This window comes from Silene latifolia, chromosome 1 (assembly GCF_048544455.1).
Source record: "Silene latifolia isolate original U9 population chromosome 1, ASM4854445v1, whole genome shotgun sequence".
Taxonomy (NCBI): Eukaryota; Viridiplantae; Streptophyta; class Magnoliopsida; order Caryophyllales; family Caryophyllaceae; genus Silene; species Silene latifolia.
The window spans coordinates 163,384,570-163,409,960 of record NC_133526.1 but is presented as its reverse complement, the minus strand read 5'-3'; the positions used below and the strand labels follow the sequence as shown (position 1 = coordinate 163,409,960).

The 25,391-nt window shown below is 39.8% G+C and overlaps 3 protein-coding genes across 4 annotated transcripts; all 3 read left to right on the top strand.

Moving 5' to 3' along the window:
- The first annotated feature begins 5,016 nt into the window (after nucleotides 1–5,016).
- LOC141611119 (UDP-N-acetylglucosamine transporter UGNT1) lies at nucleotides 5,017–12,346 on the top strand. The gene is made up of 10 exons (XM_074429567.1): nucleotides 5,017–5,337; nucleotides 6,647–6,723; nucleotides 7,050–7,211; nucleotides 7,305–7,438; nucleotides 8,471–8,601; nucleotides 8,681–8,725; nucleotides 8,828–8,925; nucleotides 9,231–9,338; nucleotides 11,737–11,793; nucleotides 11,897–12,346. The coding sequence occupies exons 1-10, from the start codon at nucleotides 5,202–5,204 to the stop codon at nucleotides 11,969–11,971; spliced, it is 1,023 nt and encodes a 340-aa protein (XP_074285668.1). The 5' UTR covers nucleotides 5,017–5,201; the 3' UTR covers nucleotides 11,972–12,346.
- Nucleotides 12,347–13,266: 920 nt separating this feature from the next.
- LOC141611126 (uncharacterized) lies at nucleotides 13,267–21,954 on the top strand. 2 transcript variants are annotated; one of them, XM_074429585.1, is made up of 6 exons: nucleotides 13,267–13,858; nucleotides 14,363–14,462; nucleotides 14,580–14,679; nucleotides 15,290–15,378; nucleotides 21,498–21,582; nucleotides 21,666–21,954. In XM_074429585.1, the coding sequence occupies exons 1-6, from the start codon at nucleotides 13,567–13,569 to the stop codon at nucleotides 21,732–21,734; spliced, it is 735 nt and encodes a 244-aa protein (XP_074285686.1). In that variant the 5' UTR covers nucleotides 13,267–13,566; the 3' UTR covers nucleotides 21,735–21,954. The 2 variants fall into 2 exon arrangements, with proteins under 2 accessions (XP_074285686.1, XP_074285679.1); XM_074429578.1 differs by having other exon boundaries at nucleotides 21,498–21,954.
- Nucleotides 21,955–24,378: 2,424 nt separating this feature from the next.
- Nucleotides 24,379–25,020, top strand: LOC141586457 (uncharacterized). Its single transcript, XM_074407678.1, has one exon. It carries the CDS (start codon nucleotides 24,379–24,381, stop codon nucleotides 25,018–25,020), a length of 642 nt encoding a protein of 213 aa, XP_074263779.1.
- Nucleotides 25,021–25,391: the final 371 nt, after the last annotated feature.

Genomic DNA, 25,391 nt, shown 5'->3' with positions numbered 1-25,391 from the left:
CCTTCCCTTCACCTCAAAACCTCCATGGAAGCCTTTGGAAGATCCTTGTGCCTTAGGAGAGCGTCACTTGTGTCGGGTGCAGATCTCTTCACGAGTTTTCCCCTAATAGGTATGTCATAATCATCATCCGTGTCCTTGTTCTTTGCAAATAGGGTTTGCTTGGTAGTAATAGATAATTGTGTTGTGCTTATAGGCGTTGCTTGATTGCTGGGTATGTCATATGTTGGCATGGATTGGTTGCAGTTGCTTAAAGGTAGGTTCGCCTACTCAGTTTCTGTAGATGGTCTAGCGTGTCGGTCGTTGTGTTTGTTTTGTGATTGCTTAGTATCGTAATTGTGTTGTGACTATTTGTGGTTGTGATGGTGGTTGTTGTCTCCGGTTCTCGAGATATGTCTCTACCGAGTGGGGTCACTTGCGGGAGTGGCTTCACGCCCTAGTTTCGCCCTTCGTGGAACCCGCCACGGAAGGGGATGTGCACATTAATGGACGGGGTTATCGCTCGGTATGATGAGCGGGGATTTGGTGGGTACGGCTGCGGTCCCTCATCGCGCAGGACTGGTCCAATGGACGATCGATGTGAGAGGTTGGTTGGATTATCGTGATTGTGTGTGTGAGTCCGATAGCATCGTATTGTGTTGATAGTTGTAGTTGTTATTCGTGTCGATCTCGCATCTTGACCTTGTGTGGTTGTTTGTTTGTTATGTGTCTGCCGTGATCCCTTATGGTGAGCAGTCGGTCTTAGCAGGTGTTGATGTTGTCAATAGCTGGAGTCCGGGCAGGGATGAGTCCTCACGAGATATGATGGTCATAGCGAGTAGTCTTTGAGTTGTATCTTTATATCGTTTATTGGTTTAAATCGCTTGTAATATAACTTAATAGTTCTTTTATTGACATTTGATTATTACTATCCTCGGGCAACCGAGAGGGTAACGCCCTTATATCCTAAGGAAGGCCTAGTTAAGGCTCCTCTGAATATGGGGGTGTTACAATTTAGGGTTTACTCGATCGAGTGGTTTGAGCTTGGTTTTACTCGATCGAGCAGTTTAAAAGGGCTCGATCGGGTGGTTTCTATTGGGCTCGGCCTTTATTAGCTTTAATCCGTCATTATGTTAAATAAAAGTTCTATTTTCTTATAAATAGGAAGAGGGACATCATTTGTAACTCTCTTCCTCTCTCTCCCCTAACACATACACTACTTTTAAATATTTCCTTCCTGTTACTTTTCTACTGTTCTCTGCTTTTTCCGGATTTTACACTGTAATTCTCCTTTCTCTTTTCCTCTCTTTATTTAACGTTTATTCTTTTACCTTTTGCTCTTCCCTTTATTATGTCTAGCTAATTCTCTTTGCTAGGATTAGGTGATTCGATGGATTATCCTTAATTGCTAATTAGGTTCATGGATTTGTCGTTGTTATTTAAGTCTATGTTGCTAATCACTGCTATAATTGTATCCTGCTAGTTGAGTCGACACAATTAGCCTTTTAACATTGGTAAGCCTTGACCTAGACTGGAAGGTTGGAAAGGGTGAGACCTGTAGTGAACAATAGGATGCTTTAGTGAGGGCGGAAGCTAAGCTAATAGTATTTTAGGGTGAATTGAGATCGGAAGGAGATATTCGTTGCCCCTTAGACCGACACATCGACTAATTTGTGACCTTAACTGCAATTGACTGATGTTCATTAATGACCCGATATCCTAGTTTCCTCTCTTTCTTGCTAATTTCTCTTGTCTTTATTTCTCTTGCCTTAGTCTCTTTAGATTAGTCAAAACAACCAAAACCCCCACACTGTGACATTAGACAGATCGAGTAGACAAGTGAATAGTGATCGCCTCCCTGTGGAGATCGACCCTACTTACCGCTGACTTCTGTTAGTTGTACTTAGGTATTTTATTTTTGGTACCTGACGACGGTATCAGTGACAAAGTCCTTTTAAAAGTGTCACCTATGCTAGAGGTGATGAGGTTTGGAAAGAAAGGTAAGTTAAGCCAGAAGTTTATCTGCCCGTATGAGATCTTAGATCGTGTAGGTGAAGTAGCCTACCGGCTAGCTTTACCACCAGTGTTGGATCGAGTCCACAATGTGTTTCATGTTTTACAACACCGGAAGTATGTGAGTGATCCATCTCATGTGCTTGAGGTTGGGAACATAGAGCTTGATGAGTCTTTATCTTATGCGGAGGTTCCTAAAGAAATCTTAGACCGCAAAGTGCGCAAGACAAGGAATGGTGAGACCGTCTTACTAAAGGTGCTTTGGTCTAATCATAATATGGAAGATGCCACATGGGAACCTGAGGAGTCTATGAGAGAGCATTTTCCCCACCTTTTTGATCAGGTATGTTGGTTACGGGGATGTAACCGTTGTCTTTTTAGGGGGGTAGGAGATGGTTACATGCTTGTTTTTGGGTTGGTTTGAGTTAGCTTAGCTATGTTTGTGTTATCTGTTCAGTTTGAGTCGGATATTTTGTGTAATGGGAGTTATTTGGTTCTGTTAGTAGTTATTGAGGAGTTGTGTTAGAGTTGTTGGTCTTGTTTTATGTGTATAGTGTGAACTTCGGGGACGAAATTCTTTTTAAGGAGGGAAGACTGTAATACCACGGTTTTCTAAGTCTGTTGCTCGGCCGAATATGGCTTACTCGGCCGAGTAAGGGTGTCGTGTGTTTCTGGACAGATTACTGCCCAGGAATACTCGGCCGAGTATGGGAATACTCGACCGAGTAGAGGATACTCGGCCGAGTATACTCTTTACTCGACCGAGTATCCGGTCTGACAATGTTTATTTCCGCGGTTTGATTTAGAGAGAATTAGAGTTATATAAACATGGATTTCAGTTTTTTAATCATTTTTAACAAAACCTAAACTCCCAACGTAACTCTAATCATATCCAAATCCCTCTCAAGTGCGTGGATCTTCGTGAGTCTTGTTCATCCTTCCTTGCGTCGAATGTGTCGGTAAGCCTCTGATTATATGAATTTCATGAGTTTGTCTTATAGGGTTTTGCCCTAGTTTATGATTTGGGGGAAAGGGGATTTTGGCATGTTGTAATTGGTATTATGTGATTGTTGTTAGGTGGAGACTTCGTAGAGGAGCCATTTTAGCCTGCTTGATTGTCTCATTTCCGTTGTGCTAAGGTAGGGTTTGCCTGCTCGGTTTACTATTAATTGATTTAAGATTGTGTTGTAATTGTTGTACGATTGATATTGTGATTATCTGCTGTTGTTGGATTGGAGTTGGTGTTGGTGTTGTGATGGTTGATGATGATGTTCGCGAGGTGCGTCCTCGGCTGAGTGGAGTCACTTGCGGGAGTGGCTTCACTCCCCAGTTTCGCCCTCTGTGGAACCCGCCATAGGAGGGGATGTGCACATTAATGAACAGGGTTATCGCTCGTTGATGAGCGGGGCTTAGGTGGGTACGGCTGCGGTCCCCCACTGACAGGGCTACACACTTTAGTGTGTAGTCAGTTACGTGATGAGATTGGGAGTTGGAGGTGGATTGTGAACAGCTGTTTATCTTATCGTACTTTGTCTTATTTTGATTATGCAGTAAACTGACCCCGTTGTTGTTTTGTAAATCTGTGGTGATCCATTCGGGGATGGTGGGCAGATTGTGACAGGTGATGATGGTTATTAGCTTCGGAAAACCGAGATGGTGACGGTCTCTCATGTTAGGGTGGTCTTGGTAAGGCACCTTGGTATGTGGGGATGTCACATATTTCCTTTAAGAGTTGGATAAATCTTGAAAATGTTCGTGCCTTATTGGTTATTTTAAATTATTTTGCAAGTTTCAATTTTATTTTTTATTACCTTTTTTATTAGAATCTTTACCTTACTCAACCACGAATGTTGACCCTTCTTTTGTTTTGTCCTTATATCGACCTGCTGTGATCACGAATTTGTGTAAGCAGATCAACTTATTGATGTGTTAGTTTAGTGGTTAAGACAGAGGTATTGTGGATAATAGGTCACAAGTTCGAATCCCCCTCTGCTCTATTGTAATACGACTAAGTGCGCGCTTCGATAACCCAAAAAAAATCATTGACCAGAAAAAGACTGTCCCAACCCGCTTGACACGATAATAATCGTGACCAACACTTCCGAAAGAGACCCAAAACCCAAAATAACTCGGCCTGACCTTACCCGAACTAACCAATAATCTGGCACACCCGAACTGGTCCGACCCGACTGACCGACTTGCCAAGTCTGGACCACCAGGCCAGTTCTAAAGCTGGCAAAAGTTGGCCCGACCCGAGAAGTCAAACCCGACCAGCCCGAAACCCGACCCGATAGAACCCAAAAAATGGGTGAACCAAAACCGACGCGAGGCTAAACCGATAACCATTAGCAGCCTTATTTTTTCCAACCAGAAACCGGCCTCAACCGACCAGTGATCCGGTACTCCGGTAGTGATCGACCCGATGGAAAACCCGATAATGAACTAGCTTGATAATGGTGTAAAAAAGACCAAATTGACATTCAACTTAATTAGTTGCACTTAAAAGTACTATTAATACATCTACATATTGTTTTAACATAAAATTACCCATAAAAAAACTAAAATATACTCCCTCCGTCCTGGCCAATTGTTGTCCTTTAGTTTGGCACAAAGACCACGGAAATATGAGGGAGTCAATTACTAAATGACAACTGACAAGTGGAGCAAACTGAGTGTGAATGATCAAATTGCTCGTCAAATTTATTCTTAAAATAAAAAGGACAACAACTGACAGAGACACCCAAAAATGAAAAAGGACAACAAATGACCGGGACAGAGGGAGTATAAGATAAAATATATGCTGATAACCTGACCTGGTGGCCGGTATTGACCTGCTAATAACCCTACCCGACTTGCCGTCACCCGCTAAGTACACGACCCGAAGATGACCCAACATGAACTATAATCGGCCCGATACAATCCGATCTCGAAATCATCCGACCTGCTTTGACGCGACCCGTAACCGACCGGGTGACCCGACTATCACGAACTGAGTATTGACGATACGCAAGTTGCTGAATTGGTTTCAGCGGTCGCCAGAAATGACCCGAGTTCATTCTTGGTTGACTATACTCGCCTTGGAACATTTTCATCTTATATAAATACAATTGATAAAATGAACATCCATTATACAATTGATTCATAGAAATTGAATTTCCATTATATTGACTGCTCCAAAGTTGCAAAGAAATAAAGGAAGGAAAGAAAGAGAAATGAGATCAGATGCAGAGAAGAGTACGTTACTACCAGTGACAGATCCTCCTTTAAAGGGTGATGATAAGCTTTTCAAAGGTTCTGCCATGTCTCAACGTGGGGCTTATGCTGCCCTTTCTTACATGTCTTGTGCTGGTATTTTTATTTCTTTTTTCTTTTGGATTTGATCTGCCTTTCTACTCTTTGTGGGTATTGTATATGTGATTAAAATTGATAGGAAAGTTGCCACCTTGATGTAATTTCATTGTTGCAAAATGGCATTTCGAGTTCGGTTTCTTCTATAACATGTCTATGTTTGTGAATGAATGTGTTGGTTTGTGAAATAGAGGCCTTTTAGAATTTTAGAAGCTTTAATCTGTAAGAAAATACTGCTAGTGATACAAAGTTGTTGGGGATTGAGATTAATTCCAGAAAATGTAAGGAATTGGGTTTGTGATTCTAATCAATGGTGAAAGGAACTACTTTTCGAAGTTGGCGGCTATAGTAAACCTGGTCCTTGATCTGTAGACATTACTGGTGTCAAGTTCTTGAATTGGTTGAATTGTTCTTTCTTTAAATTCGACATTTTTGTGGAGTAGGGTATATGTCCTTGGGTTTTCATATTGAGACAACAGTAGAAGGCAGATGAGTTGGAATGATCACAGGGTATTTTTAGTTGTCAAGTATGATGATCTTAAAAGGGTAATTTTACTTCTGAAACTGAGATATTAGGAAGATAGCGAAGCCGGTTTTTTGTCATGTCATTAACTAGGAATCAATGGCAGAAGTATGAAATAAGCTGTTTTCTTTGTTGGAGCCTCAATCATCTTCTTTTTCACACAGCACACTAGCTATGGAATGACTTTCTGTTTGCATATATAAGCTGGGTTGCCAGAATTTTTTTTATGTTTAGCAAATTCTGATTTTGGATTCACAAAATCCAAATCTGATTTGGAATGTAAGTTTTGATTCTCGTACTTTGTGAATCTGGTCAGAAAAAGAAGTTATTTGAGTTAGTTACTTCTTGAGTTATGCATACCATTTTACATTCCTGAATCTTATAGAATTGACTACTACTTAATCTGTATTTGTACAGTGGCATCAGTTAGTCATATTTAGAGTTAAGGTAGTTCCGGTTAGAGTTACAGAGTAGTATTTACATTCAACTATTCAAGGTAGATTTTATGGTTGTGATTCCCATATTTGTTTGGTGGAGCTACAAAAGTAGTATAATGATTTAAGATGGAATGATGGTTTTTGGGGAATTGGATGCCGCGGGTATCAAATCTATGACTTAAATAAAATCAAGTTTTGTACCAATGGCTAAAACTTTTCTTCTAATGAGAAACTATGGTGTTGTTGAACTAGGGTAAAAAATATGTCTCAGATAAATCTAATACCTTTTGGTTCTTCTTGACTCGGTATGTTCTCATCTTAAAAACAAATTGAATATCCTCTTTTGCAGTGCTTTTGGTTATGTTCAATAAGGCTGCTCTCTCTTCATATCACTTCCCAAGCGCCAACGTGATTACTCTATTTCAGGTAAGCTGATGTTAGCCATTTCACTTTCTAAATAGATGATTGCTGATTGCTGCTCTGTATTTGACATGTCGATTAACAAACCATCGAAGATAATACATCGAGAAGTTCTTTAGTTTATATCAAGTAACATCATCTTTCGTGACATTCAGGAAGGACTATGTGAAAAACTTTTATATGATTATTATTATTAACAAGTCCGATCGAACACGGCAAATGTAATTTAATAGGGCTATATAAGTCATATTGACTTTTTGAAATGCACTATGTGATTATTGATGGCGGGTTCATGTTCTTTTGGTGAATGTGTTCTTTGTTTGTGCCTATAGATGATGAGTTCATGTTCGTTTCTCTATGCTATGCGACGTTGGAAAGTCATATCTTTCACTGCTACTGAGGCTTCAAGTGCTATTGATAATCCTATAACTCTTGTACCTTTGAAGACATTGCTCTACACTTTGCCTCTTGCATTCGCCTATTTGATGTACATGGTATGTTTTTGAATTTTCATCAAATTTGTAGTCGTACACATCGTTTTTGCTGTTGCTGATTTATAGACTATGTTTAATGTGTCTCCTTCAAAGCTAGTCACTATGGAGTCTGTACGTGGAGTGAATGTTCCTATGTATACTACCCTCAGGAGGACAACGGTGGTCTTTACAATGGTTATTGAGTATTTTCTTGCCAAGCAAAAGTATTCATCCCCTATTGTTGGGAGGTAAATACGTAAATTTCCTTTTGTATGTGCCTAGTTTATTTTTCTATATACATCACCTTTCTTGCACTTATCCTTGAACTCAGACGAGTTTTTAGTTTCTTGTACATGACTCCTATATCCTATCATTCTAAGAGACATATCTTCATGGTAAACAAATTTCTTTTTGTGAGTTCAGATGCTTAAAATTTTAAGAAACCTAAGAAGAAGAAAAAACAACTTTGATGCTATGGATTAGTGTTTTTGCGGGCCTACAAATTCTCATGCTCGACGTTTCGACATGTAACCTAGGTAGCACGGACACTCCTCCTAACGAGCCGTACCGTGTTGGACACCGGGACACACGCGCGTGTCGGACACACGCGCGTGTCGGACACACGCCGAAACATGTCGGACACCTATAAAGCCGTGTCTAACTTTATTTATTTATTTGGGCACGTATCCATGGTATTTGGACACGTCTCGGACATGTGTCCACGGTATTTGAACACATTTTAAACACACTTTCAAACGGAATCAAGTTGAATTTAAGCTGAATAGTGTGCGTTGTTTTATGGTGAGGAAATGAGTTGAATTGGGGGTGAATGATGTTCTTTAGAGGAGGTGAGATGTCGAAAGAGATGGATTAGAAGATGGGTTTGGGTGGGAAATGAGAATGAGTTAGTCACGGTCCCCAAATACATTCACAAAAATAAGATCATACGTTATTTATAACTATAAAATATATGTTCTATTAAATTTAAATAACGTGTCCTGTGTCCTAAATTTCATGGGATGCCGTGTCACGTGTGTCGTGTCGTGTCCGTGTCTGTTTTGGTGCTACCTAGCATGTAACTTAGTCAGATATTTTTGCATAGTAGTTTAAATTTAATGCCAGGTTTCATAAGTTCTCTGATGTACTTTCTTAATCTTTACTTGTTGTCATTACTAGTTGGTTGGAGCTTACGAGTTAGTAAAAACATTATATTTCGTTGTCTACCTCTCTTATCTATTCTTTGTCACTAATGTCTTTTTTTTTTCCTCCTCCACATTCAGCGTAGGATTGATTGTTTTGGGTGCGTTAGTTGCTGGGTCTCGAGACCTTTCATTTGACGCTTATGGTTATGGAGTTGTGTTTTTAGCCAATATTACAACAGCAATATATCTTGCAACTATCGCTCGAATCGGTAATGCTTTATTACCATTCAATTTCACTATGATTTCCTACATGATCTTGTTGCTAATAGAGGTACTTGTCTCTCTCAGGAAAGTCAAGCGGTCTTAATAGTTTTGGACTTATGTGGTGTAATGGTGAGCTTATCCATCTCTGATTAGACAGTCTCAAGTCTCCAAGAGTCCAAGCTTGTATGCAATACCTAAGTTCTGAAACATGATATACTTGGTTCCTTTCAGGATTGCTATGTGGACCAATATTACTGTTTTGGACTTATGTGAGAGGTGATCTAGAGATGATGGTCAATTTCCCAGACCTGCGTTCGCCTGGGTTTTTGGTACTTTCGCGATTCTCTATGTTTTCTTTTGCTCTCGTATATATCCATCCACAAGCTCACTGTACTCTGTTAATGAGTCAGAACTTGGAAGCAATGATTCGGTGAAGTTAATACTTCCAACGTCGTTAGTTATATCTTCCAGTGTTATGAGTTTGTCATGGCCAATTGGCCATTGGTGTGCATAATATACTTGTGCTGCTGAATAAATACAAAATTTCCGCCTTGTTTGCACTTCACATTATCTCTAAATCAGTTATTAGATGGTGCTTTTTAAGGCTGTTCTGATTTACTGCCCTCTTTTGCAGGTTGTTATGTTTTTTTCTTGTGTGTTGGCCTTCTTTTTGAATTACAGTATATTTCTCAATACAACACTAAATTCAGCTCTAACACAGACAATATGTGGTAACCTGAAGGTATGCATTTAAGTTATCTGTTGGCCTTCTTTTTGATTTACCTTGCACGCTTCATGCCATCCCAAATGAAACCCCTAAATACAGTGCTTTAATTGGGTGTATGGTTGTGTGAACTGGGTTCTTGATTTTAAAACACGTCACCCGTCAAATATGAAACTGTAAAAAAGCTGATGGTCAATGCGTTGTTGCTTGTGATTTTAGAGGGAAAAAACATCGTCATAGTTCAGCTTAGGTCTTGCATCCTGTATTTGTATATGCTACTCCATGTGAATGGGTGCACCATATCTACTTCTACACTGTGGGTTGACAGAACACTTCTTCCTTTTGCTGCTACATGACACTCAATACTACATAAATTCAGCTCCAAGGATGAATTTTTCACAAAATAACTATGAATTTTTCAAGTAGTTGAGCGGAAACCTGAAATAACATTGATTTGAAGTTTGAAATCACATTTACTTTCAACGTGCTGTTTATATTATACTTAAAACTCGTCTTTCTTTTAGGCCTTGTTTGGATAGAAGGATTTGGAAGAAAAGGGAGGGGAGGAATTTGGAAGGAGGCAATATCCATTGTTTGGATAGCAAAATAGGGGTGGAGGGATTTGGAGGGGAGGGATAATGGATCCCTCCATTTCCTTCCTCCAAGCCAAAATGTTTCCCCGCCAACATAGGCAAGATTTGGAGGGAAAACTCCACCTCTCCATTCTCCCTCCCCTCCATCCCCCTCCCTTCCCTTTCCCTCCACTTTTGCTATCCAAAATTCTTATTGGCAGCTTACCTGTTGTCAACCATTATGAACACATTGTGCGTATCATTTGTGATGGATATTTAACCCCCACCCACCCCCCAAATGGCGGATCTACGTTGTAAGGTATGGGGTCCTAGGACACCCCAAACCTTAAGGGTGTGTTTGGATTGAGAGAATTAGAGGGAAAGGGAGGGGTTTAATTTACTTTGTTTGGTTACAATATATGGAAGGAGGGAAATGAAAGGGGAGGGGAATGAGAGGATTTAATTTCCCTCCTTTAGACCAAACTAAAATCTTTCCATCATTGGCAAGATTTGGAAGGAAAACTTTTTTTGACTCTCATTTCATCATCCTCCTCCATCCACTCTACCATCTCCCTCTTCCTCCCCTTCGATCACCCTCTCATCATTTTTGTTATCCAAACAACCATAATTTATTTTCCCTCCCCTCCCCTCCCCTCCCCTACCTTTCCTTCCCCTCACTCCCCCTCCCCTCCCTTTCCCTCCTAAAATGGTATCCAAACACACCCTAAGGGTGTGTTTGGATAGCAAAAGTAGAGGGAAAGGGAGGGGAGGGGGAATGAGGGAAGGGAAAGGGAGAGAAGGGAAGGGGAGGGGGAATGGGGTGTGGTTGTTTGGATACAATTTCCTTCCAAATCTTGCCTATTGTGGAGAGATTTTGTTTTGCCTTGGAGGAAGGAAAATGGATCCCTCCAAATCTTCTCCCTCCATTTCTCTCCACCCTTATTTGCTATCCAAACAAGGGAATTTAAATCCCTCACTCTCCCTCCCTTTCTTTTCCCTCCAAATCCCTCAATCCAAACACACCCTAAGAAAATTGTAGTAGCTATTTCCGTCTGATTGAGAGGACCCCAGAAAAACAGTAGTGGGACACCACACCACAATCACAACATTGGACTCATCTCACATAAAAAAGAGAAAACAATGTAACTAAATTATAAATAGCCAAGAGTAACGGTGTAATACGCAAACAAACACAAATCACAAACACTCTGTTTTGAGTTTCGACCATTGATAAGACAAATATGATAGGACACTTTTCATTTCATTTCTATACTAGTGACTAAGAATTGGCGAGATTATCTATAATTAAGACTCATTTTATCTAATTATTTACACAAATTCTTGTTTCAGACGGTCTTAAGTTAAGACGTACTTACAACCGATTTAAATAATGTTAAAATGAAAAATGGATTGCGAGAGGTCTTAACTTAAGACCGTCTTCCGAAAGATCTACTCAATAATTTAAGGTTCAGTTACACATTGTAGGCGCTTTTATACAAATATTTGCATAAATTTATCTATAATTAATCAAAATATTCGTTAAAAATTCTTAATCATCTTTTTCGTTTAACCCTGTTTTCTTCTGTGGAAATTTATTTTAAAAGGAATTAAAAAAATTGATTCGTATTTTGATCGTGAACCGATTTAGCCTTGACCCGAATCTACGCACAAAAAAAAAAAGTAAATAGGACCCCGTAAAAAGTTATTTCTGGATCCGCCACCCCCAGCACACACGCGCGCGCGCATACAGGGACGGAAAAGGAAAAGATATGCAAGCAGTTCATGTTGTTGAGTTGTTGTCACAAGAGATGCTTCTATCTTATTCAATTGTCATTCTCTTATAGGATTTCGTAACCATTGGACTTGGTTGGGCGATATTTGGAGGTCTGCCTTTTGATCTGGTGAGTCGACTGTTGATTTTGATAAAATCTCCTTTATATCGGGCTGCACCATCAATTTTGCATCATATATCACACTGATGATGCTTAAAACCGTATCCTGCAGCTAAATATTATAGGACAGCTTCTTGGTTTTCTGGGCTCGGGTTTGTATGCCTACTATAAGTTGGTAGGCAAATAGCCCACTTCTCAATCTATTGAATAGTTAATCGGCTAGCTCACAGCCGTTATGATGTCTATGGATAGAAAAAATCGTGAAGGAGAAGCATTTCAACAGCATGGCCCACAAGAACAAGTGACTGCATGAGTACAAAGTTCACTCAGGGTAACATTTTTGTTAAGTTGCGGGGCTTAGAACATGGTAAGGGAAATTTAAGAGCATCTGATTTGTTGTCGATTCTTAATGACGTCTGATGTCTTTATCCTTGAGGCGGCTTCTTTGGTAAATATTGTAATATGTTGCCCATGTACTCTATATTTGGGTTTAAAATGCTGGAAATTTTGGTTTATCATGTAATTCAAATAATTATAAACTTAACCGGGCGTTGTAATTGAGGCATATATGAGGCCATGAAGCTGCTAGTCTCCCCGCTAGTGACATTAGTCGGCGAAGTACGTCATTTAAGTAGTTTAACCCATGTCGGGTTCCAAACTCATGTTACGAGTTGTATCTCTTAATCGTGGCCTTATGGCTTATGGGTGCATTGTCACTGTGTGACCAAGAACACTAAACGGGGACTCAAAATTGAGGGTTATTCTCAATTCTCACCTTTTAGATAACTCATTTATAAAATTCGCTTTTACAATTTTTTTCTAATTTTTCCTTAAACAGACACATTATAAATATTATTTATCTTTTAAATTCACACCAAAAATTGTATTCTTACAAGATTAAAGGCTTTTTTTAACGATATTAATATTTTTCACTAAGCTAACCTTTTTGAGAAGAAAAAGTCCACCTATGGTTAATTGAATTGTGAAAAGAGTTTTTCTAAAAAGAAAATGACTGAAAATGCCTAGTTAGAAATTAACCCTAACAAAAAAAAGCAAAATAATTTCGGTGATCTATTTAAATTAACTCTGATTTCACCTTCATTAAGTTCACCTTAAACTCAGCTGAGTTGAAAAAAACATGTCTTAACAAACCCGATACAGGGTTTTTCTAACCTATGCCCACTAGGCATAGGTTAAGAAAGCCAAAAATAGAAAGAATTTAATGATGTCTTTATAGGAAATTGTAATACACAAATAATTTTACTTTTTTCCCAAAGAAAACATTTAAATCTTTCTATTTTTGCTTTCTTAACCTATGCCCACTGGGCATAGGATAGAAAACCCGATACAGTAAGGTTATCACCAATTAATTGACCGTCAAAATCAAACTAAATTTTGAAGGGATAACGATACGGCGCCACCAGGCGGCGTGCGCTAATTCATTTTCCTTCTTTAAATCTCGATATTAGAATTGAACTTTCTGCGGAAGTGAAGTTACTCATAAATGCGAAGTAACGAACTCAAACAAGATGCGCAAATTCCCAACAAACCAACACTTTCCCTCTCTCTGCTGTTCCGACATTGTGCCTTCCTTTCTGCGTCAATCTAAATAAACCACAAGCAAGAAATCCCCAAATTTCCCCATTTTTAAACCCTAATTCTCTTTCCTTTATTAAATGCAATATGCTTTCATCTGCGAATCAAACATCTCCATTCAAATCGAACCTCCTTAATTTCCGCATATTCTTCTCCCTATTTTCAATCTGATTTTCGTTCAATACAATGCGACGATTAAGTTTCCAGAAGATCGCTGCCACTGAAGAGGACAGGGAAAACGAACAACAAGAAGAAGAAAATGAGGTTTTTTCACAAGGAGAAGGAGATTATTACTATAATAAGATTGCGGTTATGGAAGTTGAATCTGCGCCAATGCGGCGCCGGAGTTTTCAACGGAGTTCATCGGTGTTATCGTCTGCGTTGTCGTTGGTCAGTTTTAGAAAAAGTTTTTCGTACGATAAGCTTAGTCAGGTCCCTATTCAGCTCACCGTTGTCAAATTGGATGCTTCCTCCTTCGGTCTCTTTCTCTCCTCCTTCGCTTTACTTTATTTTCTTATACTTTTTTTTTAATAAAATGTTAGCTGTATGTTTCATTTTAATTCGTCAATGATTGTTCAGCATCGTTCTTGGCGTGTGTGCAGAATCACTCCGTTAGGGCTGTATATGTAACAAATGTAGTAAAACTGCATGAGGAAATTGTCTGAACATTTCTCCTAGATTGCTGGTTTAAGTCTATTAACAACGGATAGCTAGGTTCCGTAAAAACCCCCATCAGTTATGTTTTGAACCCAAAATTCCAAGTTAATTGGCCTGAAAGAGCCAAACAGTACAAATATTAAGGTCGGGTTCAAAAATGAATTAGTCGAGATATAATCTAAAGGTTGTAGGCCTTGTGGACGACTTTAGTTGATGGTCATAGTTCCTAGTGACTATTGGATTTAAGTATGACGATATTAAGGTTCGCCAGGCAGATATTAGACTTAAGTAATGTACAATTATGGTTACTTGGATGGTTTTGCAGAAATTGATGTCAGAAAGATGGCCACGATAGCTGAGCTTAAGGAGGCAGTGGAGAGAAAATTCCATCATTTGCCGACAAAAGGACCTGGCAAGGTTTCATGGTATGATGTCAACAAACTACATATTTTGTCTTTAAGGCTTTAAGCCTTCTTTATTACATGAAGATGTTTCATCTGTTTTCTCTCTATTTTATTAATTTTAACCTTTTCTTGATGAAGGCGGCATGTTTGGGGACATTTTTGCTTATCGTTTCATGGTCAGAAGCTATTGCATGACAGCGATTTCATAAAGGATTATGGCATAAAGGATGGAGATCAGGTACTTCTCTAATTGCAAAATGTTTATGAGTATGAGGTTCTTAGACTTCAACTTTTAACAAATTTCGAACCCTCTGTTCTACTATCGGCGTGCCACTGTTTGTGATGTACAATCCTACCCTTGTGGAAGAAAATATGTACTAAAATATGTTTTCTTGATTAACAATATAACATACATTTAACGCAGATTGTCACTCTTTAGACAGTTTCGTAATTTGGCTGAGATCTAGAGCTCAGCATTTATTAAGATATCCCCGTATTCTCTTAAGTCGTAGCACCAGAATTCTGCACCTTTCAAGCTAAAGTTGCTTCACTTGCTTTCGGCCGTGATTCATTTATCATGATTTAGGTCTTTATTTTCAGAAGATAAAACTGTCGAAGGAGCTTGTTGATGTGGTAGAAAAAAAATGAGAGTTATGTGCTTGGTTTTAACTGTTACGAGAACGTGCTTTTCCTTCTCTGTAATGCACTTGATTGTTTCTGAAACTGTACTGTTTTAGTGATTATAGAGGATTGGAAGTTTCTTGCTATGTAACTCTTCTGTGAAATTCTGTCAAGATTTCAGCTGGGGCAAACCCATTTTGCTGATATATCTGGTGCTGTTTACGCAGCTTCGTTTTGTTCGGCACGTGTCAATTGCTTATAACCTCATAAAGAAGCGTTCGAGAAAGCGAATAGAAGCTCCCAAACCTATCACAATGTATGGTTTCAGCTATATCTCTCTTTACTGACTTTCACCTTTGGTCATGCCAGCAAGGCTGCAAGGCAATAATGATGTATGCTTCCCACTTGAGCTTAAATGATACTCCCTCTGCCCCGGTCATTTGTTGTCCTTTTCCATTTTGGGGTGTCTTAGTCAATTGTTGTCCTTTCTATTTTAGGAATGTATTTGATGAAGAATTTGGTCATTCACACTCAATTTGGTCCACATGTCATTTAGTAATTGGCCCTCTCCTCTTTTCTTGGTCTTTGTGCCAAAATCAAAGGACAACTAATGACCGGGACGGAGGGAGTATTAGGAAGTAGGAATGGTGTTTGACCTTTTGAGCATTGATCATATTATAAGCTGACATACTTGCCACCTGAATGCATATGCACTTTTTAACGTTACGGGGTGGTGGGGGCAAAAAATGTCACCACTTTCAAGTTATTTGATCCGTCTTTAGCTATAGACGGATATATCCGTCTATAGCAAGACTAGTTGCTATAAGATAGAGGTGAAAAGATTTCGCAACATTTAAGGTCAAGATTAGGATATAATTATCCTACCATAATGGTGCGTCGTGTATGGTAGGTGGGTGCGGTGAGGGTGGGGTGAGGGTGGGGGGGACTGTGGTGGGCACTGGTGGTGATAATGGTGGGGTGAGAAATTGAAACTGTTGTGAAGACTATGGTAGATGATGGGTAATAGAATTCGTAGTGTACTATAAATATGTTCGAGTTTATTCGTTGGTAAAATCGTGTGTTTGTACAAGAGATTTCTACTCCTATTTATAACTTATATTACACAATATTTACGGAAAGAATATTTGTAAGGCTCCTCAAGTATTTCCAACAGTCAAAATATTCTAAAGACGGCAAGGAGAAGGATTTGCCGTGGATAGCCAATGTAGCCGTTGGAGCTTCATAGGGATCGTAATACACCCCCCCCCTTCTTCAAGTTGGAGCGTGGGGACTTGAGACGCCCAACTTGGACAAAAGTTCGTCAAATGAGGTCCGTCCAAGGCTTTGGTGAATATGTCGGCTAGTTGGCGCTTTGTGTGGACGTAGCTTGGTTTGATAGTACCGTTAAGAATCTCATCACGAATAAAGTGGCAATCAACCTCAATATGTTTCGTACGCTCGTGAAAGGCGGGATTGCGAGTAATGTGTAGAGCGGATTGACTGTCGCAGTAAAGGTCGATTGGAGAGTTGTGAGAAATACCGAGTGATGATAGTAGGCCTTTGAGCCATTTAAGTTTGCAAACGGTGTATGCCATAGCACGATATTCGGATTCGGCGGAGGAATGAGATACTATGTCCTGTTTTTTCGTTTTCCAGGAGATACGTGAGCTGCCAAGGAAGACGATATATGCGGACACGCAACGACGACTTGTAGGACAAGATGCGTAGTCCGCGTCAGAGTAGGCATGTAGGCATGTAGAGCGAGTGTACTGTCACAGCGAAATAAGAGCCCTTGTCCCGGATTTTTCTTTATGTAGCGCACGACAGTGAGTGTAGCATTCCAGTGATCGGTATGCGGGGCATGCATAAACTGGGCGAGAATGTGTACCGAATATATGTAAGTGAGGTACACAAGGCGACCAATTAAACGACGATATGGCTGGGGATCTTCGAGTAATGAAGAAGCAGAGAGACCCAAGTGATGGTTCGGTTTCATGGGTACGGAGGCAGGTTTCGTGCCGAGTAGACCGGATTCCGTTAATATGTCGAGTGCATATTTTCGTTGTGAGATGAATAAACCGGTTTTGTTCCGAGCAATTTCTAGCCTCAAGAAATATTTTAGAGGCCCGAGATCCTTCATATGGAAGCATGTGCTAAGATAGGTCTTGAATTGCGTGATCATGGTGGAATTATTCCCGCAAACAACAAGATCATCGACGTAAATTAGAATGTGTACCTCGGTGTTGTCCTTCATAAAAGAGAATAGGGAGTGATCATACGGACTTTGATGAAAACCGTATGTTTTAAGGGCTGATGCGAGCTTTGCGTACCAACAACGGGGGGCTTGTCGAAGACCATATAACGACTTTCGGAGACGGCATACTTTGCCATCGTTGTTTGAATTGTATCCCGGTGGGAGTTTCATGTAGACTTTTTCGTGTAAGTCGCCGTGAAGAAAAGCGTTATAGACGTCCATCTGATGGAGTTCCCAACTTTTTGCGGCCGCAATTGCTAGAAGGGTGCGAACAGTGCCGAGTTTAATTGTAGGCGCAAAAGTTTCGTTGTAATCGACGCCTTCAACCTGACCGATTTCCCATAACCACAAGTCGTGCTTTGTGCCTTCTTTTGTGGCGGAAGTGGTTGAAGTGTCCACGTATTGTTTCGTTCGAGAGCGTCAATCTCGTTTTTCATTGCTTCACGCCATTGGGGTACCTGCATAGCTTCGTTAAAAGTTCTAGGCTCGTGATTTTTGGTCACGGCCGAAAGGAAAATTTGACGATTAGGTGAAAACTTAGCGTAATTAATGAAATGAGAAATGGGGTATTTTGTACCAGGAGACGATGTTGATGCTGTGAGAACGTGTGTCGAGGGGCGTATAGGGGCTGAATGTATCCTGATAAGCATGAATTAGGGAACTTGGGACGGTGTCCCTTACCCATGGCTTTGCTGGGGTCGATGTTGGGGCTTTGTGGGGTGGTCGAGGTGGCGGGTATGTCGGTCGTGGAAGGTGTGTCCGGAGGAGATTGTGGAGTGTTGTCGTTGGAGTTTTGCGGGAGTGTGGTCGTGGGTGGTTTGGTTTGGTCTGCGGTGTCGGAAATGGGCTGGTTAGGTGTCGTGGAGGTGGGTGAAAAAATGTGTTCTACGGGTAGAAGCGTGTCGTCCAAAAAGGATGGGGACTCGTTGAGTGTCGTGGATATTAAGGGATTGATACGGAAAGTCATGCTCGATAAACATAACATCCCGGGAGTTAAAATATGTCCGAGTGTCTAAATCGTAAACTTTCCATCCTTTCTTGCCAAATGAATATCCTAAAAAGACATATTTTCGATCACGAGAAGCAAATTTGTCTCGAGATCGATTAATATTTTTGGCGTAGCATAGACATCCAAAGGTATGGAGATGTTCCATCGGTGGAGGTTTTTGAAAAAGAATTTCATACGGAATTTTTCCTTTGTGAATTGTAGAGGGAGTTCGATTAATTAAATAAACGGCTCCCAAAACACATTCGCCCCAAAACAAAAGGGGTATACTAGCTTGAAAGAGAAGAGCTCGAGCAACGTTGACGATGTTTTCTTTCAACACGACCACGACCATTTTGTTGGGGAGTGTCAACCATCGAAGTTTGATAAAAAAAATACCGTTCTCTTGAAAAAAAATTGAAGGCAATTGAACTCGTTACCATTGTCACTCCGTAAAACTTTGATCTTTTTATTAAATTGACGTTCCACGATAGCAAAAAAATTTAATAATGTATGACGCGTGTCACTTTTATAGCGTAATAAATAGACCCAAGTCGATCGAGAAAAATCGTCAACGATTGTTAAGAAAAAACGTGATACACAAGAGACATTTTCGGAATACGGCCCCCATAAATCACAATGTATGAGATCAAAAATAGCAGAAGCAATTGAACTTAAAGGAAATGGCTCACGAGTCTATTTTGCACGAAGGCAAATGTCACAATGTTTGTTATGAAAAGAAGTACTTAAATGTTTATTAGAAAAAACGGGTAAAAAACGAGAAATACACGATGAAGGGTGTCCCAACCGTCGATGCCAAAGTTCCACTGTATCAAGAGTGCCTATTGTATTGATTTGAGCCTCGTTGGTTCGAACCCCTCACGTTGCTCACCCGCACCAATCACCGTTTTCGAGGAACGGTCGTGAATTAAACATACTTTGTGAGAAAATTGTATAGTTAATGAGGGATCAAGCAAAAGACTTCAGACGGAAATTAAATGACATTGTAAATTGGCGGCATATAAGACGTTTCGCAAAATAAGACGGTCAGAGAGATGTATATCTCCACTTTGAGTAGCGACTGTAACGTCACCATGCGGTAATCCTACGGACAAAGGGTCAATTGAATGAAGGTTCGAAAAATGTGACAAGCAACCCGACATATGATGGGATGCTCCCGTATCAATAATCCAAGAAAAAGAAGAGAATTTACCATTGAGACGGTCAGTATTGGACGCGGCTTGACGAGCTTGCCATATGGAGTGTATTTCCTAGTTTGTCAAAAGAAGATACAGGAGGACGAGAAGATGAGGTACCTGCAAACGGACTATTACCTCCTGCCACCTTCACGTTCTTACCGGTACCCGTAGCGTGTCCAGCAGCCATGTTTACTTGCGGTCCGGAATTTTTGTCGCTTGAGCCTTGGTGCGCTCATATTGAGCTCTGCCGTGCACATCAGGGATGAACACAGCATTGCTCAAATCTGTGCCGTGCACATCAGGGATGAACACAGCATTGCTCAAATCTGTATCGTTTGGGTTTATGTAAATGCGATCGCGGGGGCGATCTCCCCACCACTCGGGAAATTTTCCAGGAACGCGAAAACATAATTTGAAATTGTGTCCTGACCTTTTGCAAGCAATACAGAACAGCTTTGATGGGTCACAGGAAGGGGCAGTGTTACTACTATCATTTTTATAATCCCTCCCACCTGACTGTTGAGAACCATGTTGAACACGGGCAGCAAATGCCATGGTGTCGGGTTTAGAGTCGGTTCGGTTTTGAGAGATATTACGCATACCTTCGTCTTGTAACAGACGATTGTAAACAAGGTCGATATTTGGGGAGGGCGGGATAGCAAGAATTTGGGAACGGGTATTATCAAAGCGATTGTCAAGATCCATTAAAAAATCACGGACTCAGTTTCTTTTCTCTACGAGCATCAAGAATACTTACCCAATCACAAGCGCATGGGTTGCATGAGCAGGACGGCAGAGGATCAAATTCGAGCATCTCGTCCCATAGCTTTATCATACGACCATAGTAGGTCATCAATGGTTCTGTCGGATCTTGGCGGCAGGCCATGAGTTCAGCCTACAGTTGATAAATACGAGCATCATTTGCTTGACAAAACCGATTTTTGATGTCGAGCCAGATCTGTTTCGCCTCGGGGCGATAAGAGATTGTTTTCCTTATAGTCGAATCGATGGAGTTATAAATCCAAGCACTAACCAAGGCATTGGTTGGGCGCCAAGATTCAAAATTAGCAGCCGTGGTTGAAGGTTGAAGGTTTGCGTACGGTGCCATCGATATAACCCCGTTTCCCTTTTGCGAGAAGAGCAAGATGAAAGGATCGGGACCATTCATCATAGTTATTCCCATTGAAGGTGACCTGGGTAATATTAGCACCCGGATTTTCTACATGAACAAAGGATTGAGATGGAGTTTGTGATGTATTTGTGAGTTGAAGATCATCAGAGTTCGTCATCGAGACTCCTCTGTTTTTTTTTTTTCGAATTTCGTGTAGAGGAACGAAGTGACGGTAAAGAGTTTTTGTTAAAGAAAACCTAGGACTGATACCATAATAGAATTCGTAGTGTAGTGTAAATATGTTCGAGTTTGTTCGTTGGTAAAATCGTGGGTTTGTACAAGAGATTTCTACTCCTATTTATAACCTATATTACACAATATTTACGGAAAGAATATTTGTAAGGCTCCTCAAATATTTCCAACAGTCATCAAATATTCTAAAGACGGCAAGGAGAAGGATTTGCCGTGGATAGCCAATGTAGCCGTTGGAGCTTGATAGGGATCGTAATAATGGGTGGGGTTTGGGATTAGGGTTGAGATCCTCAATCCTAGTTGGACCCATTTCGATAAATAAGTTCCATGCTGACCCGAAATGATAAATATTTTATTTCTCGGCATTATCTTAAAAAAATGATTCTCTTACCGAAGACTTATATATTACTCCGTACTACATATACAATTGTGAAACTGTCTTAAATGTAAAATTGCGAGCATACAATCAACAAGGGTTATGGATTAAGCTAAATGCACTGATGAGAAATAAGTGGGTAAATGAAGGGTGTCACATTAAAATGTTGTCCGAGATCATCTTGCTTGACAATTTGTGCAACAATTGTCTTGTCCTCATACTAGAGGAATTAACGATTTGGGATGCTATGTCATGCAGAGCAGAGAGCAATGAAGAGGATAGTCAGAAATCGGAGGTGTATGATGATTTAGAGGATCTGAGGTGTCAGCAAAACAAATATGAGGTAGATGAAAACTCAGCTCCAAATGAATGTATGATCTCTCATTTATTTAGAGGGTGGTTCCTATATTCCAAACTTTCGAGCAGGGAGGACACAAGATTCGAAGACGACGCTGGAGCTTCAAGATGGGCAAGTGGATTCGTTGGCTGCTTTAGAAGCTTATTCCCTTTTTGTGACAACACTCCCCCCGCACAAGCTTCCAGAGTTTCGCAGGTCGATATTTGAAAACTTCTGCTACAAAGCGTTTTTTTTTGGACGAGGGTAATAATTTGTATAGAGCTCATACCTTTCACATATACGTTTCAGTTTCAGATATACGTTTCAGGTAGTATGACAGATTCTAATTAGCATCAATGAAGGTGTCGTTTTCTCAAATTCTAGTTTCTGCTGTTGTCAGTGAAGCTTGGTGCTCCTTGCTAGTTCCTACATCTTTTCGAGGGCCGGAAAATTACACCCCTTTCTAAAGCGTGCAGTATTACGAGCAACTCCAGTTTCAAGCCATAAAGTTTGTAACTTGAAGTTGCCTTTACAATCTAACATACTGTTGTTCCTCACTCTGAACTCTGAAGCCAATATTCAATTAACTTTTGGGAGTCATGATCATATTTTTCTCTCAAATTACAAGTAGCACAATGTAAGTCAATTTCAGTTATATTGAGTAGGAATTATAGTTTTTAACACTCCAATTTTTAAGGGAAAAAAAATAGATTGACAAACCAATCTTTTAAATTGCAATTTCTATATATATATATATCTTTTTACCATATTTAATAAAATAATCTTGCAAATATTTCTAATATAGGATTTGATGTGTTTCAGGATGCACGAAAAACAAATAAATTTATAATTAAAAAATTTAGACAAGGAACCAAACAACACATGAATTTACTTTTAAGTAATGGAGTTCTTAAATTTGATCATTTACTTGTCCCACATCTGCCAAGGTTGCCGGCTAATTACTTCTATTATAAATCGAAATAAAATACCTTTCGATGATTAAAAAAAAATATTAAGGGGTTGTTTGGTTGCCATTTAGAAAACATAGACATTGGAAAATTCCATGATTTTGAAAAATATGGGTTGTTTGGTTGCCATAAATTTTACAAAATGTAGGAATTAGAACTTCTCAGGAACTTCCAATGCCTACATGATGTGGGAGGTTTGCTTACCTACTCCCCCCTTGATCATTGGAAGTTCCTATGGAATTTAATTCCTACATGAGCAACCAAACACTTTTCCGAAATTCACCTGAATTGGATGAAGGAATTTAATTCCCATGAATTGCATTTTCCTAGGAAAATTAAATTCCTTGATCAACCAACAACCCCTAAGAACAATGTTAAGATTTTGGTCAATGAGTTGCATTCCATGCATCCGAGTTATAAGATGAAACACAAATCCTCATTATAGACGGACACTATCCGTCTATAATGAAAGACGGGTCAAATACAATACCATTTTCCTAATAGGAAAAACAATAAGTGGGGCCGTGGGGCAAAAAATGTCACCACTTTCCTTGTATTTGACCCGTCTATAACAATAGATGGATATACCCGTCTATAACAAGACTAATTGTGAATGAAAAACGCCACCAGTTACCCAAAAAAAATTCATAATGAGTATTGAATAATTGTTTTGTGATGATAAGTGATTAATAAAACCTAAATTAAGAACTTCATGCGGACTACTCTTCGAGCATTTTCTCGCAATTCTTGTACACAATATTGCTTCTATCAGAAATAAAAGCGGCATCATACTTGAACTTGTCGAATTGGCCAAGAATGTATTGTAAAGATCGATTGCAAAGGTATGATGCCTTTACGATTTTCTCGTAACAAGACCTATCAATGTTGTCTTTGTATTTGAAGATTGCATCATACATCTTTAACCCACACTTTCTAGTTGTTTTATCTATGCAATCGCCTAAAAACTTGTAAAACCCAGGTCGTGGTTGAGGTGGTAGTGCCAAATTGTACCAGGGGTTTTTAGGAAGAGGATTCTGAAAAGAATTACTAGCATTGGTCGCGCATAGGAGAAAAACATGAGGGTAACTAACTATTCCTTCAAGTTTCATCAACATGAAGCTATCCATTTTTTTGTTTATGTACGATTTCTTATATGTATTTCTTATATGGATTTTATTAAGAGGTGAAGTTGTTTAGATGAGTATATTATTAATATGAAAAATTCGTCATAAGTGGCAACATCTTATATAGGTACAATATTGAGGTGTTACAATTTTGCATATTTAATACTAACATTTATTGAAACTAACTGACAACGTTGGATGAAACGAAAAACTAGAGACGTTTATGGGTCGTCCCATTCACTGAACCCGATTCATCTCGTCCGCAAAACTAGCGGGTACAGCTGTACAAGCAACACATTTTGAGAAAATTACAAAGGCCTAACCCAATAACCCGTCCCAAACCCGCTAATTCGCTTGTCCGCAAAAATTTAACGTGAGTCCGGTCCATATCCGGCCCAAACCCGCATTTAATCACCTCTATGAAAAACATTGGAAGTATTGAACAAAAGTGTTTTTAAATGTTATGGAAATATATTGTATGTCATATTATGGTAGTTGTTATTTAGGTAAACACGGTCTTGGTAAATATTCGGTTTCCTTAAGTCGTGATTAGGATTGTAATCGGTGTACTATATATACGTTGTATGTCTCGAATGTCAATATACACACAATTACACGCCAAATATCTCTTGTCTATTTACGTCTTTAACTTGGTAATCAGAGCAAGGTTTCTTTTTTTTTCCCGTCGTTGATATCGTTTGATTGTCGTCATGACAAATGATACACCCAAAAAGTCTCCCCCTATTAGTCCGTATTTCCTGTCAACGAGTGATAAACTAGGGGATAAAGTCATTCAAGTCGTGTTAACCGGCGATAACTATGACGAGTGGTCCGTCAAGTTTCGTGGTGCTCTACGTGCTCGAAAGAAGACGAGTTTTATTGATGGTTCAATCAAAAAACTTGATGAAAAATCCGAGGACATTGAAGATTGGTATATGGTGAATGCGATGGTTGTTAATTGGATGTTTAATGTCATTGAACCGAACTTGGGTTCCACTATCACATATGTTGATGAAGCGAAGGTTTTATGGGACGACATAGAGCAGCGGTTCAACGTGGGTAATAGACCGAAGCTTCACCGTGTCAAGGGTTCCATCTCAGCATGCAAGCAAGGTGAGAAGGAAGTTGTGTCCGAGTATTATGGTCGTCTTAAGCGTTTGTGGGATGAACTCGATAAATATGATCGAAATCCCTTGTGTGAGTGCCGTGGTTGTACGTTTAATATCAACAATAAGTTGGATAAGGAACGTGATGAAGGTAAGGTTCACGAATTTTTATTGGGACTCGTGTCCGAATATGCTACAGTGCGTTCCAATCTTTTGTTGCAGGAACCTCCACCGTCTCTTAATTAGGCCTATGCCACGATTTTTCAAGAAGAGGGGGTTCGAGGTGATGATATTAGTCCCAGCTCTGGCGTTGGTACCAGTTCTGGCATTCGTAGTGAGAGTCGATCTGACCCAGTCGGTTTCAATGTCACCACTGCCCATAACGTTAATTCTGATTCTCGTAGTGACGGAGCTTCTCGATCTGATGGTTATACACGACCTAAGTGTGATAAGTGCAATCGATGGGGACATGTGAGGGAAGAGTGCTTTGATATCATTGGATATCCTAAAGATTGGAAGGAGAGATGTCGGTCAAATTATGGTGGTAACTATGGTGGAGGTCGTGGTGGTGGGACGAGGTCGTGGTGGAGGTTATGAGCGTGGTTCAGCGAATGGTG

Excerpts from the sequence above, each read along its gene's own strand:
- LOC141586457 (XM_074407678.1), top strand. The coding sequence starts at position 24,379 with ATGACAAATGATACACCCAAAAAGTCTCCCCCTATTAGTCCGTATTTC.
- LOC141611119 (XM_074429567.1), top strand. The coding sequence starts at position 5,202 with ATGAGATCAGATGCAGAGAAGAGTACGTTACTACCAGTGACAGATCCT. Across the intron at positions 5,338-6,646 it reads TTCTTACATGTCTTGTGCTG|TGCTTTTGGTTATGTTCAAT; the intron begins GTATTTTTATTT and ends CCTCTTTTGCAG. Across the intron at positions 11,794-11,896 it reads GAGGTCTGCCTTTTGATCTG|CTAAATATTATAGGACAGCT; the intron begins GTGAGTCGACTG and ends CGTATCCTGCAG.
- LOC141611126 (XM_074429578.1), top strand. The coding sequence starts at position 13,567 with ATGCGACGATTAAGTTTCCAGAAGATCGCTGCCACTGAAGAGGACAGG. Across the intron at positions 13,859-14,362 it reads ATTGGATGCTTCCTCCTTCG|AAATTGATGTCAGAAAGATG; the intron begins GTCTCTTTCTCT and ends ATGGTTTTGCAG. Across the intron at positions 15,379-21,497 it reads GCTCCCAAACCTATCACAAT|AGCAGAGAGCAATGAAGAGG; the intron begins GTATGGTTTCAG and ends TATGTCATGCAG.